We start from the raw sequence: 19,599 nt of genomic DNA, 5'->3' as shown, positions 1-19,599 counted from the left end.
AAAGGAACATTACCCAACTCTTTATAAAGCCAATAATATACCCTGATACTGAAACCAAAGAGTACAAGAGAATACAGACCAGTATTCCAAATTCATTCAGATGCAAACAGTTTAATAAAATGTTAGCAAATTGAATACAGGAGTATATAAAAGGAATTATTACCAAGTGGGGACTATTCATGGGATGCAAGGACTAGCTCAATATTTGAAAATCTTCATAAAAAATCTCATGGTCATAGCACATACTGCTGAATCACATTAAATATTTCGCCTGTATCATTTATGTGTGTTGTCTATCTGACAAAGCTTGAATTTGAAAGATTATGTTTAAATAAAGGGAGGAAAACTTAAAAGGCATTGAAAAGGACTAAGGAATCAGTAATAATCACTAAAAATGGAATTTTGTTCATTCAGTGTTAAAAGCTTGTCATTGAAAATATATATAGGTGAAGGTGATAACACCTGATTTCCCCCCTTTGAAAGGTGACAAGTTGCAGTGATGTAATATGCAAATGTGAGGCAGAAACGGTGATACAGTGTTTCTTCACTGCTTCCCAGAACAACTGTGCCTGAGCATGCTGGGCAGCTGGAGAGGTCACTGGACAGTTAACCATGCTCTTTAGTCCCAACTTCATGATCAAATGGCAGGAGGCAAAATCCATCTGTTAGTGCAGGAAGGACCCACTCAATGGGGTTCCTCTCTGCATTTGGGCTTCTTCAGTAATAGATGCTTACCATATCCCGGTTTATTTTCACAAAATTTGTTTCTCAGCAAGAAGAGAAAGGGATCTCGAAATCAAAAGAGAGTAAGATGAGAGAACTCAATTTAAAAACAGAAGCAGCAGCAAAGCACGAAATCACATCAAAGGCACAACACATCATTTGCAGTGAGTCTGACTCACTTGCTTCATAGATGCTACAATTGCTGCTTGCGTGGGCTTCTCCTTGGTGCCATTTTAACCTTGTGGAGATGCAGTGACATAGTAATGTGCTTTTCTCTCTCCAGGTCATCTTATGTTAGGTGTGTTGGGAAAAAAAAGGTACCTCATTGGAAAGACACAACTTTTTATAAATCCCAATTCCCGACTGTACTTAACCTGTTTCCCTGTTTGCTGCAGTAACCTGACAGGAGAAGCAGGGTAGATCAAGAAACTGCTAGAAAAGCATCGGCCTGGTTTATAGGCAAGTCAGCTGCCTTCCCAGAGCCTTGGCCTGAGTGCGGTGGTGGATTTCCTGTATCTAGCCTTGCTACCACTCCTTATGTTTGTACACTACCAGTTTTATTTTAGTGGAAGTTTCAGAGGAATCAGGGACTAGATCTCTTCCTAAAGGCTCAGCAGGGATAGAGCAGTGAGTTGCTGTTGTACTTGAAAATCACCATTGGGTATCCCATTGGCTTCAGACTTTAAGAAACTTTCATCTTCAAACGCAGGGATTTCTATAAACAGTTTTTACAACTGTTCATTTGCCCTGCTGGAAGCACTTAGCTGTGTGAAGCGCCCATTCCATTATCAGAATTCTGAGCAAAAATTGGCTTCACTGAGCAGCCACTCATGGGGCCTGGTTGTGCCCTTGGGGCTCTCCAAGAACAAGACAAAGACTTTCCTCTTGACAGCCCTTCAGATGTTTGAAGATGAGCAGTCAGGCCAGTCCTTGGACTCTGCTCTTCTAGGCTTGACGTCCCCAGCATGGGTTCTCTGGGACTCAGTCTTCTCTTTAAAAAGATGGGGGTAGGGATAGCAATGCCTGTTCACACGCCATCTTTCTGTCTTTAATCTAGCTGTTGGTCTGTGGATTACAGTAGGGGTTCTTGTCCTGTGTTGAAGAATCAGCTTTATATAAAATGTCTGGTTTACAAAATCCTGGCGAGTAATTCTGATCCATGGAAGAAGACAGTGCTGCTTGTTAAAAACGGGCCCTTAAGGGAACAGGGAATATGATTTGAAAAGCTCATGGCCAAAGGTCTCTGGCCAACGTAAACAAACTGCTGGGCACTGTGGCTCACACCTGTGATCCCAGTACTTTGGAGGTTGAGGCACAAGGATTGCTTGAGACCATGGGTTCAAGACCAGCCTGGTCAACATAGCGAGATCCTGTCCGTACAAAAAAATAAATTATCTGGGCATGGTGGCACACCCCTGTAGTCTCAGCTACTCAGGAGACGGAGGTGGAAGGATGGCTTGAGCCAGGAGTTCGAGCCTGCAGTGAACCATGATCACACCACTGCACTTTAGCCTTTGTGACAGAGTGAGACCCTGTCTCAAAAATAAAATAAAATAAATAATAATAATAATAAAACAAGCTTCACACCTGACAGGATTGAAATCTCACCTGTAGTCACAGCGCACTGCTGTTCACAGGTAGCTAGCTGCAAGGGCAGTGGTTGAGTGGGAGAAAATGTTAGTTTGCTGTTGCCAAGCCAGGTGTAGGTTCAAGAAACTCCAGGCCCAAGAGGCATACTTGGGAGGGAGGAGGTGAGACCCTGCTGTGGTGGGCCATAAATAAGCTAATGGGTGGTGGGGACAAGGGAGAGGAATAATGTGGTGTGGGAAAGACCTCCACATCTGAGTCATAATCCCTCCTCTGTTCCTAACTCACCTTGTATCCCAGGAGCTGTCCATCATTCAGCCTCTCTGGCCATCATCTTCATATGTAAAAATGAGACTATGTCCATTTTTCCCTTCCTTGGTGTAGTCAGGATCCATTTGACATGTATTAAAGCTCACTTACTCTGATGGGCTCTGTACTAGGCTCTGAGGGTTTTATAGTGAACAAAAACAGGTGTGAGCTTTTCCTGAGGTTCAGAGTCTAGCAGGGTTGCAGAGCAAGGGGGTTAGGAGGTAGGGAGGGGGCCAGGTCTCATAAAACACATCAGGGGATTTCGTCTCTATCCTAAGAATAACTGGAAACTTTCTCTCTGGATATATTATAGGAACTGGAATGGATATCCCTTTAAATAAGGGATCTCATGAACTTGAATGGGAAAAAAAATGAACCTATTTGTTTCTACTAATGGCTAACTCAAATTTAGCCTTTTCTTCAATTACAAATGTAGGCAATAAACTGTGATGGAAATAGCTCTTAGCTGGGATTCTGCCACGTATAGAAATCAGATACATCATCACATTAAAGTTGTTACAATTGTCTCAAAATGTCATTTGCTTTCACTACTTTGAAATTACAATAGCTATACACCTACCAGTAAGTCTTGTTACTTACAGCATGAAGAAACACATTTATTACTATCTCATAAATTTGTCTTTTAAAAGGTTGGAAACTTTTTCAATATAATTGATTTCCTTTGTAATCCTGTGTACTTCATTTTATGCATTTACAATTGTTATTCTTAAAGACTTCCAGAGACAAAAAAGGTAAAGAATGTTTGGTTTGAAATAAATGACCAAATAGGAGTTCTGTCTCCAGCAGTATGACAGATTAATGTAAATAAACCCCTGAATGGGAACACATGAAATGCTGGATATTATTTTATATACACTTTCCTTGGATGATAAATAAAGAATCTGCAGAGTCCCAAAAGGAAGGGAAAACCAGCTTTTGCTTGAAAATATCTACAGAATCATGCAGAGCTTGAGAATCTTTGAAAGCTGCCAAGGGCTCAGAACAGGAGATAAAGTTTAGGCCAGATTACCCTGCATCAAACTGAGCTCCCAAAAGGCTCTACCTTGGTGCACGGGCCAATGAGAAATAAATCCATCACACAGAAGTGGGCAGTGAGGATGCTTTCTTTCAAATTTCAGTTTGGTGGGAGTGGAGTGAGAACAGTAAGTACAAGGTGTCCCTGTTTGGTCTGTAAATCCACAAGCACAGAATTTAAGGTGGTCCCAGTTTGGTAGACTGCATTGCACCCCAAGCCACTAGCAAAAGAAAATGCCAGTGCTGTCTGGAGAAATTCACCTTAACTCAGCTTTCAAGTGTTTCTTAAAAACAACATTCCAAAAAGAATGAGCAGGTCATAGTTAGAAATTACATAAAATCGCCGGGTGCGGTGGCTCACGCCTGTAATCCCAGCACTTTGGGAGGCCGAGGAGGGCGGATCATGAGGTCGGGAGATCGAGACCACCCTGGCTAACACGGTGAAACCCTGTCTCTACTAAAAATGCAAAAATTAGCCGGGCATGGTGGCGGGCACCTGTAGTTCAGCTACATGGGAGGCTGAGACAGGAGAATGGCCTGAACCTGGGAGGCGGAGCTTGCAGTGAGTGGAGATGGCGCCACTGCACTCCAGCCTGGGCGACAGAGCAAGACTCCGTATCAAAAAAAAAAAAGAAATTACATAAAATCAAGGAGACAGTCACTATGAATGAGAAACCATAGATGGTAGGCAAAAAGAGATTCACAACAACCTCCGATACTGGAAATGACAAAAATATAAGAGTGTTTTATACATTTAAAGAAAGAAAAGAGAAACTTGAAAGTCTGAACAGGGAACAAGAGATACAGCCCAAGCATTTTGAATAAGAAAGGAAAAATATAATTGAAATTTACATACATGAATACAACATTCCAGAAAGATCTAATAGAATGAGGGAGAGATGCTATTCAAAGAAAAAAATGGAGAATTTTCCAAATTGTTCGAAAGACACCAATCCTCTGATTAAGCCCAACAAGCTTCAAACATTAATATTTGTGGACATAGATGTGAATATAGATCACAAGACAAGTCAGTGTCAAAACAATAAAAGAGGACAGTATCACCTACAGAGGAATGGCTATTAGATGAGTAATGAAATTCTTAACATCAGCAGTGGAAACCAGAGACAGTAAAATAAATTCAAAGTATTGATTAAATAACCAAGAATTTTATGCCATGTAAAACACAGGAAAGTGCCAAGCAAATTTGAGAGTTTACCACCAAATGACCCTCACTAAATGGATTCTGAAGGATATGATTCAAACCAAAGGAAAATGATCTCAGATGCATGGGCTGAGTTTTAAGGAGAAACAGTGAGCTAAAATAATTATGTGACAATCTAAACAAACCACTGATGATGAAACAAAGATAATTTGCGGCCGGGCGCGGTGGCTCAAGCCTGTAATCCCAGCACTTTGGGAGGCCGAGACGGGCGGATCACGAGGTCAGGAGATCGAGACCATCCTGGCTAACACAGTGAAACCCCGTCTCTACTAAAAAAATACAAAAAACTAGCCGGGCGAGGCGGTGGGCGCCTGTAGTCCCAGCTACTCGGGAGGCTGAGGCAGGAGAATGGCGTAAACCCGGGAGGCGGAGCTTGCGGTGAGCTGAGATCCGGCCACTGCACTCCAGCGCGGGCGACAGAGCAAGACTCCGTCTCAAAAAAAAAAAGATAATTTGCAGGGAAAATAAAGCAGACTAGATTTAAAATGCCAAGTTGCAGTCACATGTAAGTTGGAAGGGGGAATGCAAGGCCCATGTATTGTCCAGGAGAACACTATGGCTGTTGAGTCCCTTTAACTTATTAATATGTATGAAATAAGGCAAACACCAATAGAAGAGATCAGTGTATACCTTCAGTGGAAGTAGCGAGAGAAGAGTCCATGAGCAAAAGAAAATAAAAGAGTCCAAATGAAGGAAGAGAGGGGAAAGGAGCAAGTAAAATGAAGCAGATCAAATGTTCAAAATGTGATTTATCAATAAAACCAAATCACTAATCACAGTAAGCATAAGTGGACTAAAGTCTCCAGTTAAGGTTTTGTTATATTTTAGAAACAAAACAAAATTCAGCTACGTGCTTATTACAACAGAAACACCTAAAGCACAGAAAGATTAAAAGTCAAACAGTGGAACAGACAGACCAGGAAAATGCCCAAAGCAGGCAAGTATAGTCATATTAATATCAAAGGAGAATTCAAGCAACAAGTATTACTCAAAATAAGGAAATTTCCTACATAATGATAATTCCATTTACTGGGAAAAGGCACTGATCCTAAATTTATGTATGTATGTATATGAATTGTGCATAGCCTCATGATATAAAAGGAGAAATTTTAAGTCTATCATCATAGTAGAAGATTGTAACACATTTCTCAGTTATCAGATGAAACAGACAAAAAAATCAGCAAGTGGAAAATGTGAACGGTAAAACTACGGAGCTTGAATTAATGGGTGTTTATGGCATCTGACATTTGGAAAAGACACACTTCTTTCAAGCACATGTGGAACAGTTGCTGGGATTGGCACACCCCAAACATAAGGCTCAACCAATACACTTTGAAGGATTGAAATCCGCCCGACCACTTTTCTTACTGCAATGCAATTCAGTTGGAAAACAAAGCATGTAACATAATTAGAAAAGTTCACTCACTTGGAAATTTAATAACGCAACAATATATGGGTCAAAGGAGAAATCATAATTGAAATTAAAAATTTCACCATCTAGTTTTTTACATCAAACACATGGGATACAATACTTGCAAGGAAACATAGAGCATTAAGTGCTTGCCTTAAAAACAAAAATGAGAAGACTCAAAATGGAGCTAAGATCGAATTGAGTCAAAGACCCACAGAAGTAGAAGGAAGGAAATTAAAAGGACAGAAATTAATGAAATAGAGAAACACACAAAAGAGATCAACAAAATAAAACACAAAAAACTACTGGAAAAAGCATGGTTCATTTTTTTAAAAACACACAAATGGAAAGAAAAAAGAACATAAATGCAGATGCTACAGAGAAATACAAGAGAGAATAAGAACTGCTGTCAACACACTTTAGAACTTTAATATAGTGGATGACTTCCTAGAAAGACAGAACTTAGCAAAACCAACTCAAAGAGAAACACAAAATCAGAATGATCCTTTACCTGTAAAAGAAATATAACCAACAGTCAAAATTTTTCTCATAAAGAAACCAAGTCAAAATGGCTCAATCTGAAAGCTACTAAATATTCAAGAAACGACTATTTCATTCTCACCATTCTTACACAGAGAAAAGAAAACAAAACATTCTCAATTCATTTTATGAGGCCAGTATAACCTTGATACCCAAACTGCAAGAACACAACCAGAAAGAGAACTGCAGGCCAATTCAATCTCACTTTATGAACATGCATGCAAAAATTCTGAACAGATATTACCAAACCAGATCCAGCAATGAATAATAAAAGATGATACATCTTGATCAAGTTGGGTTTATTCCAGCAACTTGACTACTATTAGAATTGTTATTAATAAAATTCACCTTAGTAACAGATTTAAAAGTAACTTAATAAAGAAAAAAACAGAATTAAACATCCATATAATGTATGACATTAAAAAAGTCTTAGCATATTTTTAGAAGGAAATTTTTTTTAACTTGAAAAAGGACATCTACAAAAAAAGTCTAGCAAGTATAGTTAAGGAGGAACATAGAAAGCAGTCCCTTTAAGATAAGGAATGAAGCAAAGATGTCCTCCATCACCTCCTTTACTCCTCTTTAAGATTGCATTGGGATTTGAGCCAACTCAGCAGCTCAGTATAGTTAAGAAAAAGAAACAAAATGTTGAGGGTGGGAATGCAAAATGCACCGCTGCTGTAGAAAACAGCATGGAGGGTTCCTCAAATTTTTTTTTTTTTTCAGATGGAGTCTCGCTCTGTTGCCCAGGCTGGAGTGCAATGGCGCAATCTCGGCTCACTGCAACCTCTGCCTCCTGGGTTCAAGCGATTCCCCTGCCTCAGCCTCCCTAGTAGCTGGTGATTTGTTTTTCTAAGACCACCAGAGCAGGCACAAAAGAACCAGCAAGTAGGCAAGGCTAAAAGCAAAACTGCAAATTTATTCTTTGGTCATCTAGCTCCAGGGAAAAAGGTGTGTAAGGTGAGGTCTGTCGACCTCCGGCAGAGGCCAAGAGAGTCCCCCGTGGAGCTCTCCGGCGGAGTTTCTAATAGAGTCCCGACAAGACTAGGGGGCTGAGAAAGCCCGCCCCCGGCGCGCTCGCCGGGAGCGGCTTTTCTAGGAGTGGAGGGCAATAGGCGGGGCACAGGCGTGTGTGGGGGGAGGCGCGTTCCGTAGGTGCGACCAGGTGAATCTTGGTCTCTTCAGATTAACATCACCTGGCGCATGCCTGGTTGGTCTGCATCTTCCCGGGTGCCGGCTGCACGGGAAAAGCTAGTGATGAACCCGGAAGTGCACCATCTTGCCTCCGTTCATCCAAACAGTCCAACCTTTTATTGATAATAGTGATAAAGGGGCGCCATGGTCTGTCTGGCTACTTCCTGCTGTTAAAGGACGTCGCCAAGATCGGGGCCTATGGTTGGTGTTTGGACGCAAGGATGAAGAAGCACTTGGTTGAAGGTGACACGAGTGATTTCTTGAATCTTGGCAGGGAGAAATTTGATCAAAATGAGGGCAAAACATAAAATAAGGCACAGTATTAGTATAGGAATGAGGAATGGAAGCGCATGTTGGAATATGGGCAAAACCTAGAAGGATGGTCCTGGCAAGGCTGGGGAGTATGAGATAGTTAAGAAAATTTAGTAAGTTTGAGGCGAGTGGGAGAAAGTTCAACTGATTTCCACTGATTACTTTCGGTGGGGGCCCTTTTTAGCTGGAAATGAGGAACGAGTGCGCAAAGTAGTTGTTGGCCAGGCAGCAATTAAGGAGTGGAGTTTTTCATGGAGTGGATGACTTTCCGTACACTCCTACTACAGAGATATTGGATGGAAGGCTAGGTCCAGAGAAGGATGGCAAAACAGAATAGACAGCCCTGCTGTCAATTAAAAAATTGTCTTACCCGCTACCAAGAGAGTTACCCGCGGCTCCGCGAGGGTGATAGGGGTCCCCGAGTCTCGGCACCTTCAGTTGTCGTCGTCCAAATGTAGGAGCTGGAAGGAGCTCCCAGGATCCTGGGAAAGGGGGTCATGTTGAGACGCGGCACCTGTTCCCAGGGTGGGGCAATCAGACTTCCAGTGTCCTTCCTGTTGGCAAGCAGGACAGAGGGTTACTGGTGGAGGAGGGTTAGGACATTCACCAGCCCTATGTCCTGACGCCTTGCACTTATAGCAAGGCTGCGTTGGGGCTCGGGGACCTTGTGGACACCTGTTGGCATAGTGTCCTGCCTTGCCGCACTTACAGCAGGCTCCTTTTGTAGCCTTGGAGTCTGTGGGGTGTGTGCTCTCTCGTCTGGGGTTACGACTGGGCTGCAAAGCCGCTGCTAGGAGCGGGCTACCAGTCGATAAGGAGCAAGGAGGAGGAGTCTGGGCAGGAAGGGAGGGGGTGGGGAGAGCAGGGAGAGAAGGAGGAGTATAGAGAGGAAAGCGTAAGGCCCAAAAGCCTTGTAATTAATTTCGAACCACTTGCCTAGCCGCTGGCAGAAATTGCTAAGGTCGATCAGAACACTGCGGTCTAAGGTGCCCTGTGGTGGCCACTGAGACTGTCTAGTTTGTATTGGGGCCACGCCACAGTGGAAAGGAAAATTAACCGCTGTAAGGTTTTTAAATTGGCTTGGAGGCACCCTAAGGGGGTGCTCTTTAAAAATTTGGACTGGGGGTTTCCAATTTGTTTCCTCTTTACTTACACAATGGACACAATGGAAATGAAAATGGATCTCTGCCTGGCTTCAAAGCGTCCTTTGGAACCACCAGAGACAGACTGGAGGCTCTTGGAGCCAAGGTGGAGATTACCTTCAGGCAGACGTCTCCGTCCTGAACGGGTCTCCCAAGCCACTTGGTGGCTCAAAAGTGGGCCTCGGACCTGCGCAGGATTTTTTGGCAGAGGGAGGTACTTACCCCAGAGGGCACTTACCCCAGAGAGGCCGTGAGAGTGAGGGAAGCAGGTCTCAGGTCCTGGTCCGTGTGCGGCGTGGGAGCAGGAGGAGGTTCCTCAACCCTTAAAGGCCTGAGGAGGGGTCTCCTCCCGGGTTGGGCACCAACTGATTTGTTTTTCTTTTTTTTTTTTTTTTTTTTTTTTTTTTTTTTTTTTTTTTTTTTTTTTTTTTTTTTTTTTTTTTTTTTTTTTTTTTTGAGACGGAGTCTCGCTCTGTCGCCCAGGCTGGAGTGCAGTGGCCGGATCTCAGCTCACCGCAAGTTCCGCCTCCCGGGTTCACGCCATTCTCCTGCCTCAGCCTCCCGAGTAGCTGGGACTACAGGCGCCCGCCACCTCGCCCGGCTAGTTTTTTGTATTTTTTTAGTAGAGACGGGGTTTCACCATGTTAGCCAGGATGGTCTCGATCTCCTGACCTCGTGATCCGCCCGTCTCGGCCTCCCAAAGTGCTGGGATTACAGGCTTGAGCCACCGTGCCCGGCCTGATTTGTTTTTCTAAGACCACCAGAGCAGGCACAAAAGAACCAGCGAGTAGGCAAGGCTAAAAGCAAAACTGCAAATTTCTTCTTTGGTCATCTAGCTCCAGGGAAAAAGGTGTGTAAGGTGAGGTCTGTTGGCCTCCGGCAGAGGCCGAGAATCCCCCGGTGGAGCTCTCCGGCAGAGTTTCTAGTAGAGTCTGGACAAGAGTCGGGGGCTGAGAAAACCCGCCCACGGCGCGCTCCTGGGGAGCGGCTTTTCTAGGAGTGGAGGGCAATAGGCGGGGCACAGGTGTGTGGGTTGGGGGGGGCGTTCCGTAGGTGCGACCAGGTGAATCTTGGTCTCTTCAGATTAACATCACCTGGCGTATGCCTGGTTGGTCTGCATCTTCCCGGGTGCCGGCTGCACGGGAAAAGCTAGTGATGAAGAACCCAGAAGTGCGCCATCTTGCCTCCGTTCATCCAAACAGCTGGGACTACAGGTGCCCGCCACCATACCCAGCTAATTTTTGTATTTTAGTCCACTTCAGGCTCCCAAATTGCTGGGATTACAGGCGTGAGCCACTGTGCCTGGCCTGGTTCCTCAAAAAAGTGAACAGAATGAATATGTGATCCAGCAATTCCAAAGAGAATTGAAAGCAGGGACACAAAAAGATACTTGCACACCCGCGTTCACAGCAGCAGCATTCACAACAGCCGAGAGACAGAAGCAGCCCAAGTATCCACTGATGGTTGAATGGATAAGCAAAAGTGGTCCATCTATACAATGGAATATTATTCTGCCTTAAAAAGGAAGGAAATTCCGACACATGCTGCAACATGGATGAAACTTGAGGTCATTACGCTAAGTGAAATAAGTCAGACACACAAAGACAAATACTGTATTACACTACTTATATGAAGTCCCTAGAGTGGACATTCAGAGACAGAAAGTAGAATGGGGGTTGCCAGGGTGTTGGGGGTAGGAATGGGGAGTTAGTGTTTAAAGGATACGGTATCAGTTTGGGAAGATGAAAAAGTTCCAGAGATGAATGAATGGTGATGATGGTTGCACAACAATGTGAATATACTTAACCACTGAATTGTACACCCGAAAATGCTTAAAAGGGTCACTTTTATGTCTATTTTACTACAGTTTTAATTTGTATGGCTCCCCAAGGAAGAAAAGAACGGCCTTTGTTTATGATTGTCTGTAAACACCGCTGCTCTGAATCCAGTGCTTCCTACTGGGCCCAGGGTTATTGATTACATAGGGTTTCTGAATGGGGGTATGTTTCAGAGGCTCTCTGCAAAATTGCATGTAATTTTTCTGAGGGAAAGAGCAAAAAGCTTTCATCAGACTGTCAGAGGAGTCTGTGACACACAAAAGTCTAAGACTCATTCTGAGTTGCCCACCTCATGCTGTTAATCTCCTCCCCCACCTCACCCGCTGCAGTCCTGCATAGGCTGGAACCAGACCCCTCCTATCAGCAAAGGCTCAGATTCTGCACTCACTTCCCCGTCTTCTTATCCTCCCTCTCCTCACGCAAATACTACCTTTTCTTTCATTCACTCAGGTTGTTTACAATGCAAAGAATATTCTTAAATATGTCTTAAATTCATGGAACAAAGTTTTATTTTTTAGATAACTGTGGCTCTGAAATCAACCAATTTTCAGGGTTTTTTTCTATTGTCCTTCATTTCCTGGATGGTAATATTAAACAGGTCCAGCTCTAGCTCCAAACCAGAAAGATTCTCTGTCAAATGATTGGAATCCTCCACGTTCTGTAACCACAGATCATTTTCAACTAGCTTTTCTTGCTAATCGTATGTCTTGCATTTCATGTAGACTGCGTTTTAACAAACTGAAGACCTCTTGCTCAGTCCCGTGGTCTGCCTGGGTGGCGGTGAGGAATCTCAGGGTGATAACGGAGAGGTGCTTCTCATATGCAACTTCAAAATATCAAGGGAACGAGCAATGTCACCAGCTTAATTTGCACCCAAATGACTTCTGAGACTTTTCTTTTTAACAAAATGCTTTATTTCTATTTTTAAATGAGATGCATTGTTAGGCATTCCCATGAAATATCAAAAGGCATTTACATGTGTTGTTTTAACTCTTCTTTTTTGATCACACAAAGTAGGTAGAAAAGATCTGCTGAAATAGAACAAATCAGAAACCAAGTCGTGTAAGGCATTAGGAGATAGGTGAAGAGAACCGCTATTTGCTTCTTGTACAGCATGCAGCAAGTCATGGTTAGTAGTCATCGTAGTTGACGCTGGCTCCGTGCCTAAAGCTGTAGGGGCTCCGGGGACCAATTGCAGAGTCTTCATCATAGTGACGTTGGTAGTAATCGCCATAGTACTCATGTCCATTTCGATCTCTGTTAAGCCAATAGGTGATATCATCTTCAAATTTCTGGAGGAAAAGAGAGAGAATGAGAGAGAACGGATTTAAGGGCACACAGTCCCCTAAGACCTAATCTTACCTATGGGCTTTCTCCATGGTGGTTTTTCTTCAATGATTAACAACCCTTAGTAATTCCCTGTTATCGTATTCTTGTGCTCAGAGGCCAACACAGTCAGGAGTATTCACTCTGATAAAAGCTATCTTTTCCCAAAGGAGTGCAGGCCCATACCTTTGCAAATTTTGTAAAATATTTGCTAAATGTACTCCAGACTTAAACGTTTTTGTCTCTGTAAATCAAATGGACAGTTGCCCAAATGCAGTAACAACTTGGCCTGACCCTTAGGCCACATCTTATTGCAGCAAACACTGTCTTACCTTCCTAACCCATTCCTGTGCCTGGCCCTTTATATTGCATATAGTAGATACTTAATAAATGTTGCTTGAGTTAGATCAACCACAGCACTGGCCTATTATAGTGCTAGGGCAGAGAACTGGGGGTATATTTGATGGTGACTCTTCTACCTATGTTGTTGGTTAGAGTGTACACAGATGCACTTATTTATTCTGCAAACGCTTTGAGATGGGCACTGTGTGTCATGGCCTGTGCTAGACACTGGAAGGCTGCCACAGAGTCTCTGCCTTCAAGAAGCCTACTGTTCCTGAGTGACAGATATGAGAAGAGACAGTTACAGATAATAAAAGGGATAGAGAAGCTAAAGCTGAGTAAGAAGTGTAGAATGATGCTCAGGTTTTTGGTTTGGGCAACTGATCTTGGTTATTAATACATTTTTTTTTTTTAAAGACGAGACTAATTTTTCTTTGGTGGTGGTGAAGGTGCAAGATTAATTTAGACTAGGACTCGTGTGTTGATGCTCAGGATGTGGCAAGAGATTCAGTGTGAGAGCAAAGAGGCAGGGAGATGACAGATGGGTGGGTGAACGGGTCATGCTATTGGGGTGCAGGGCCAGTTTTTCTCCAAGCATGGCCCATGCACCCCTGCATCCAAATCACAAATGCAGGTTCTCAGGCAGCAGCTACTCCATGCCTCTTGCATGGAACTTTCCGATGTTTGGGTCTCAGCAACTTGTTTTTATTTTAACAAGACTGCCAATGAACATTAATTCTTTGAGAACTTTGTGATTTTTATTAATTAATTTTTAAGAACTTTAATTAATATTTGAGAACTTTGTAAGGCTGGAATCCCCAACCTAGCCCATGACTGTGGTCTCTGGGTCTCAGTGGTCATCCAGTCTCGGTGGGTACTGGGCCAGCTAGTGCTGGGTTCAAGAGCATGATTCCAGTTTCTCACTGCCATTCTCTATACCTGGGGTCTGAATCATCGGAGCCCACCTCAGCCTCTGCCTTGGGAAGGAGGACACTGACTTCTTTGGCTCTATCTCTAGTTTTGCTTCTCCCATAATACAACACTCTTGGCCACGGTGAAACAATCTTGCTTCTTGGGTTTTCTCATTTTATTTTATTTATGTATTTATTTTTTTAAAGAGGGAGTTTCACTCTTTCACCCAGGCTGGAGTGAAGTGGCGCGATCTCGGCTCACTGCAACCTCCGCCCGCCGCCATGTGTGAATGTGAAGTAAGTTCATACCTCCCTGTGTGAGACGTAGAGGGAGGACTCGTGGCCTGTGCAGCCCCACCAGGGAGCAGATGGGCTTTTCACGGGCAGGACCTCCAACTGGGCAGTTGGAAGTGTTTTTCACAGTGCGCACGTGATTCATTGAGACAGTGTATACACAATACTGCAGTAGATGAAGAAAAAACTAAATCCCTTAGACAGATCATTTTTAATGGCTACATAAAATGAAATCATGTGGCTATACCATAATGTCCTTCACATTTCCAACCATTGGACATATTACTTGTTGCCTAAGTGTCTTTTTGCCTTTTTTTCTTTTTCTGTGCAAATAGCTGAACACGTAGAGCCAAACTCTGAGCCGAACATGATTCTGAGTACTTAGAGGTATGAACTTACTTCACATTCACAACAACCCAAAAGGCAGGTGCTGTTATTTACATCTCTGTGCAGTTTGCCCTTTACTTAGACCACATTCTTCCTAGTGAGGTTCCTGGGGCAAGGGCGGAATCGCGTTTAAGTATCTCTGAGTGTTGTCAAATCGCGCATTCCTGTGAGTCACATGTAAGAGCAAGTTTTCTGGAATCTTCAGCAGCATCTGGTGTTCTCATTGAAAACTAAAATTATACGTTTACTTGTTTGATGAACAAAAATGCTATATCCTCTTTCAGTAATTTGCATTTCTTTGATGACCATCATTAAAATGGGCATTGGGAGTTTAACATGCAGGTACGGGCGCCGTGGCTCACGTCTGTAATCCCAGCACTTTGGGAGACCGAGATGGGTGGATCACCTGAGGTCAGTCACCATGGATGGACATCCATGTGGCCACCTCTGTGACTTCCATGGGCTGCCGTCTCACCTGCACATGCACCCCAGCTGGGAGCCTAAGATTGTAAACTTTTTGTCTTTCATTCAATGAATGCGTCCACCAGTGCCATCTAGGCGCACGAACTGTAAAACATCTTTTCCTTTAAGTGCATTGACAAATTTTCCCCCAAACCTCTACAAAGACCCATCCTCTCTTTACAGGTCCTTTTTCATCTCTTGTCATTATCATCATAGATCCTGGCATCCCTGTTGTTTCTGACAGTCTTCAAGGTAAAAGTGAAAAAATTTTGGGGGATTGTGAGTTATTTTAAGGATACCCTGGCAAAACCGTTCAGCCAAGTTAAAAGGGTTGCCAAGAAAGTCAGATTCTCGATGAATCTAGGTCCCCGCTGTTTTTGGTTCATGACTGCCCTGGGTTCTGCCTCCTGAATGTGCCCTGGTGGAAACTTCCAGCCATTGACTTTACACCATAGGTAACGTGATCCAGTGCCTGATAACACTTGGCATATGATGGGGCCCTTACTTTAGGAATGAACGGCAAAGCTGAATTTTTCTGCTTCCTGTTTCCCTGAGCCACGCCTCCTCCCTGCCACCCTGCCCTGTGGAAGCCAGGCCTGCAGCCCGAGGCAACACCCACCGCTTCGTCAAAGCCCATGTAGAGAAACTGCTGGTACCACTGCTGCACCTCGGGCCGAGTCCGGTCCCACAGCTGCCGCTTCTGGCGCTTCAGGCTGCCGAGGAATTCTTTGGCTTTGTTCTCATCAACGGCCACTTTAGTCTTAGTCGGAACAGGTGCTGAAATCATCAATTTCCCATCCCCAAAGCACAAAGAATGATTTCCTTCCTCACTTGCGGTGAATCCCTGTTATACATTCCCTCCCCCACCACCATGTGTAGGAAGATTTTAACTCTCAACTTCATTCTTACTTGCATGTGGCAATGTGACACAGCCTCGTAGCATCCATCACCATGCTTCCTGTTAGTAAGTTTTATTTGGCACAGCCATATAAAGAGACGTGGACTAAACTTCAACCTCTGGGTCCTCAGGGTAGAAATGAAATTCAGCTCATCATTCAGGAAACAGACTGGATATCTAGTGCCACACAGGTATACGGGCATGTCCATTGCATATACAAACACAAGAGGGTTGTGCTTGGCTCAGGAGATTATGTCAGAGAAAGGAAATGGAATGACGAGCCCTGGGTGAGCAGGGACCAGACGCTGCCCAACAGTAGAGCTGATTCTCACACCAGGCTGCTGAGACACAGAATTCCCTTAAGCCAGTGCCTCTCTGCGCCTCACAGTCTGACCACTGATGCAGGATACTGACCCGCACCCTCACACTGCTGCTGCTAACGTCTTTCCATCACAGTCTCAATTGCTGAAACGGAACCACTTCTGCAGGATGTGCCCGAGGAACCACTGTGCCATGAGGCATTCTGCCCCTGCTGTCACGTTCTCAGCCCCTGTCCCCTTATCTATAAAAGTGGATGGACAGTCCCTCTCAAAGACGTTAGGAAAAATGCACAGGATCATGGAAAGGCAGGGTTGATGCGTTTGTTGGTCATATGGATAAATATCAGCAGGGTTTTTTGTTTGTTTGTTTACAGTCCCTTCAGGGACTGTTACACTGTTTTGTATACAGTAGGTGCTCAATATGTGTTTCTTGGTTTGAACTGAGACGAGGCTGCGGGATGCACACCTAGGAGTTGTGACTCTCTCAGCAACTTGCTCACCTATAACAAGCTGGTTCTGTGAGGGCATTGTTCATCCCTGGGCATCAGTGAGGTGAGGCTCTCACCACCACACAGCACAGGGAGGGGACACTCTGAGCCGCCTCAGAGATTGGGAGTGGACCAGGGATTCACGGGTGGCTGGAAGGAAACCCAGGGAAAGATGCTGGGAACGCCCCCAAGGAAATCCTTGCCTGCAAGAGTGGCCGCCTGTTCTCCAGCCACCTGTGGGAGGGTCCCTGAGCAGCAACTAGGGGGTGTGGGAAGAACGACTGAAGACCCCACTTCAGGGAGGAAGTTCAGCCTGCTAGAATGCCCCGTAAACTAGGAGGGAAAGAATACATGACTAAATGGTCACATCAGAAGTGTGGTCACGCTTTTTCATTTCTAAGAGATTCTTAATTTTACAGATAGAGATGAAAGTTGGGAGAGGGGAAATGACATTCACAAGACCCCACAATTGATTCACCTGATCTGATTACAGCAGGTCCAGAACCTGCATGTTGGGACCCCCAGACTGTTCAGTTTCTATGACATTTTGCCACTGTCACATTTATCTTAGATGCATTTTTCAAAACAGAGGCTAATAACAAGAAAGACTTTCCTGTTTGAAACCCTTCCCCACGAGCTCATTGGAGACACGGACTACGGCAACAATGGTGTTCCACGCCTGCCCCACCAGCTGAGGATTATGTGCTCCAAAGATAGTCTCTAAAGTGCTTCATGATCCTAAAATAAATAGCATGCAATTAACCGTACCACTGTTTCTTTTATTTTTGAGTCCATACTGACAGGTTTCAGAAAAATAACCTTCAGACATTTACTGGCAGTATTTATCTAATAAAATACCATAGCACATACCCACAGAATAAGCCCTTCATATATGCTAACCTTTTAAGGAGTAAACACTTTTGATTTTCCAAATACAAGACTCCAGTGAGCACATTTCATATTGCCACTTCATTTCCATCCAGTTAAGAATGCATCCCTTATCCATTTGGGGTATATTTACCTTCTCGTTTTTGAAGCATCAGCTTGAGTTTATTTCCACTTATGCCACCTAAAAGAATGAAAATTGAAATCCATATCAGAGTTACACTGCTCCCTTCAATTTATCAAAGGCAGAAATCAGAGTGGGAAAAAAGAACTGTGGGCCCCCAGCTTGATTTGGCAACTTGGTAACATCACAGTATTTAATGCTTGTTGTATTCCCTGTCCTGCAGGAAAAACAATTCAGACTGCCCATGGCTAATACTGGTAATAATGACCACAGTAGACCAAAGGCATCACGATTTGTGCTAGTCAGAGTGATGCGGTTCTTTTAGCCCTGTGTCTTACTATGAGGGGCAGCCATCTGTCATGCTTATCTTCCTGCAAACTTTCGCTTCATGGTGTAATACATTGAATAGTGTCCTCCTGAAACTCCGATCCACCAGAAACCCCTGAATGTGAGCTTATTTGGAAATGGGGTCTTTTCAGATATAATCCATTAAGGATCTCACGATTTTTCATTAAAAAAATTTTTTTTCTTTTTTCTTTTTTTTTTTTTTTCCAGCCTGACCCATCACCGGGAAGGTCTCAAGATGTTATCGTATGGGATTTAGAGGGATAGAGATCCAGTGACTGGTGTTTTTATAAGAAGAAGAGAGGATCCAGAGAGGTCACCCGTGTGAAGACAGAGGCAGGCAGAAATGGGAGTCAGGCTCCCACACGCTGGGGAACTTGCCTTCGCTCTAGAAGTGCAGCCGAGTTTTGTATCTTGCCCAGATCATCCTAAAATCAAGCATGATTTGTACCACTTGCTGTCATTTGTATTCACTTTTAAAAGTGTTTCTGATCAGCTCAATAATTTTTAATAGAAAATACCTTGTCTGGCCCGATAGAACACACATTTCCACCCAGCGCACTGGCTTGCGGACCTATAGAAGCTTCTGACCCTTAACTGTTGCATGCAGACGTGCTGACATCGTTAAGTAGTGAGTAGCACATCTTCGGGTGTAAAGGAACTGGAGTCAGGCCCCAGGATGGAGATAATGGTGACCACTTTCTCAGCAGGGTTCTTAGCCTCTCCTTCCATGGATAGGCTCCAGGGGGTCTAGAAAGGCATGTAAAATTGTGTTTGCATCTGCAAAGGCAAATTTTCTGGGAATAGGAACCATAGCTTTTGCCAGACTCTCAAAAATGTCTGTGACCCAAATCAAATTAAGAAGCCCTGCTTTGTTTGTGAATTATACATCAATAAAGCTGGGGGAAAAGATAAATGTTTTAAAAGAGAACCTCTGCATAAAGAATTTACTATGGAGTTGGGGAGAAAAATATATCCATAGCCAAGAGTGACAAGCTGGCTGCCCTACCTGAGGATGCATTTTATTAGCATACCCAATGTTGACAAATTTTGAATTCGAATGCCTCTCAGCCCAAGTCACTTAACACACCCATGGTCCCTAAGCAGCCACCTAAGCTACTAACCTCCTGCAGCATTTGAATTAAAGTGCTACCTAACTGCCTTCAGAGTCATTGGGCCATCCAGGGAGCCTGCTGGCCTGCCCTCTGGGATGGGACAGGGAACCTGCTAGAACTTAAGTCTATTTCCTGCTAAGTGCCTCCCTGGTAATTCACGGGTAGGGTGGCCACACTTTCTGGCTGTCCAGGGATAGTCCTGGTATATACCTCTTGTCCTTGTAAACTAATGATAGTGCCTCCTTTTGCTCTCAAAAGTGTTTCAGCTTGGATGATAAATTACACGGCCACCCAATTTTTTGAGGTTTAATGGCATGGAAAGGGCTTCATAAGATCCCTAGGAACCACACTGAAGGGCCAGGGAAGAGAGGTTGTGATTTCCCTCGCAC

At 43.9% G+C, this 19,599-nt stretch overlaps 1 protein-coding gene across 1 annotated transcript; it reads right to left on the bottom strand.

Annotated features, from left to right (window-relative positions):
• Nucleotides 1-12,204: 12,204 nt before the first annotated feature.
• On the bottom strand, nt 12,205-18,847 carry LOC105522193 (chromosome unknown open reading frame, human C2orf40). The gene is made up of 4 exons (XM_011956631.1): nt 18,617-18,847; nt 17,763-17,810; nt 15,655-15,812; nt 12,205-12,605 (listed from the first exon to the last, which is right to left on the bottom strand). Exons 1-4 carry the CDS (start codon nt 18,699-18,701, stop codon nt 12,444-12,446), a joined length of 453 nt encoding a protein of 150 aa, XP_011812021.1. The 5' UTR covers nt 18,702-18,847; the 3' UTR covers nt 12,205-12,443.
• Nucleotides 18,848-19,599: the final 752 nt, after the last annotated feature.

The sequence above is a fragment of the Colobus angolensis genome, unplaced genomic scaffold (genome assembly GCF_000951035.1).
Source record: "Colobus angolensis palliatus isolate OR3802 unplaced genomic scaffold, Cang.pa_1.0 Scaffold42, whole genome shotgun sequence".
In the NCBI taxonomy this organism is placed as follows: Eukaryota; Metazoa; Chordata; class Mammalia; order Primates; family Cercopithecidae; genus Colobus; species Colobus angolensis.
Note: the sequence above shows the minus strand (reverse complement) of the source record. Positions and strands in the feature narration are given on the sequence as shown.

Coding starts and splice junctions, on each gene's coding strand:
- LOC105522193 (XM_011956631.1), bottom strand. CDS start 18,701: ATGCAACAGTTAAGGGTCAGAAGCTTCTATAGGTCCGCAAGCCAGTGC. Junction 15,813..17,762: donor GATGCTTCAAAAACGAGAAG/GTAAATATACCC, acceptor TGATGATTTCAG/CACCTGTTCCGACTAAGACT. Junction 12,606..15,654: donor ACATGGGCTTTGACGAAGCG/GTGGGTGTTGCC, acceptor CTTTTCCTCCAG/AAATTTGAAGATGATATCAC.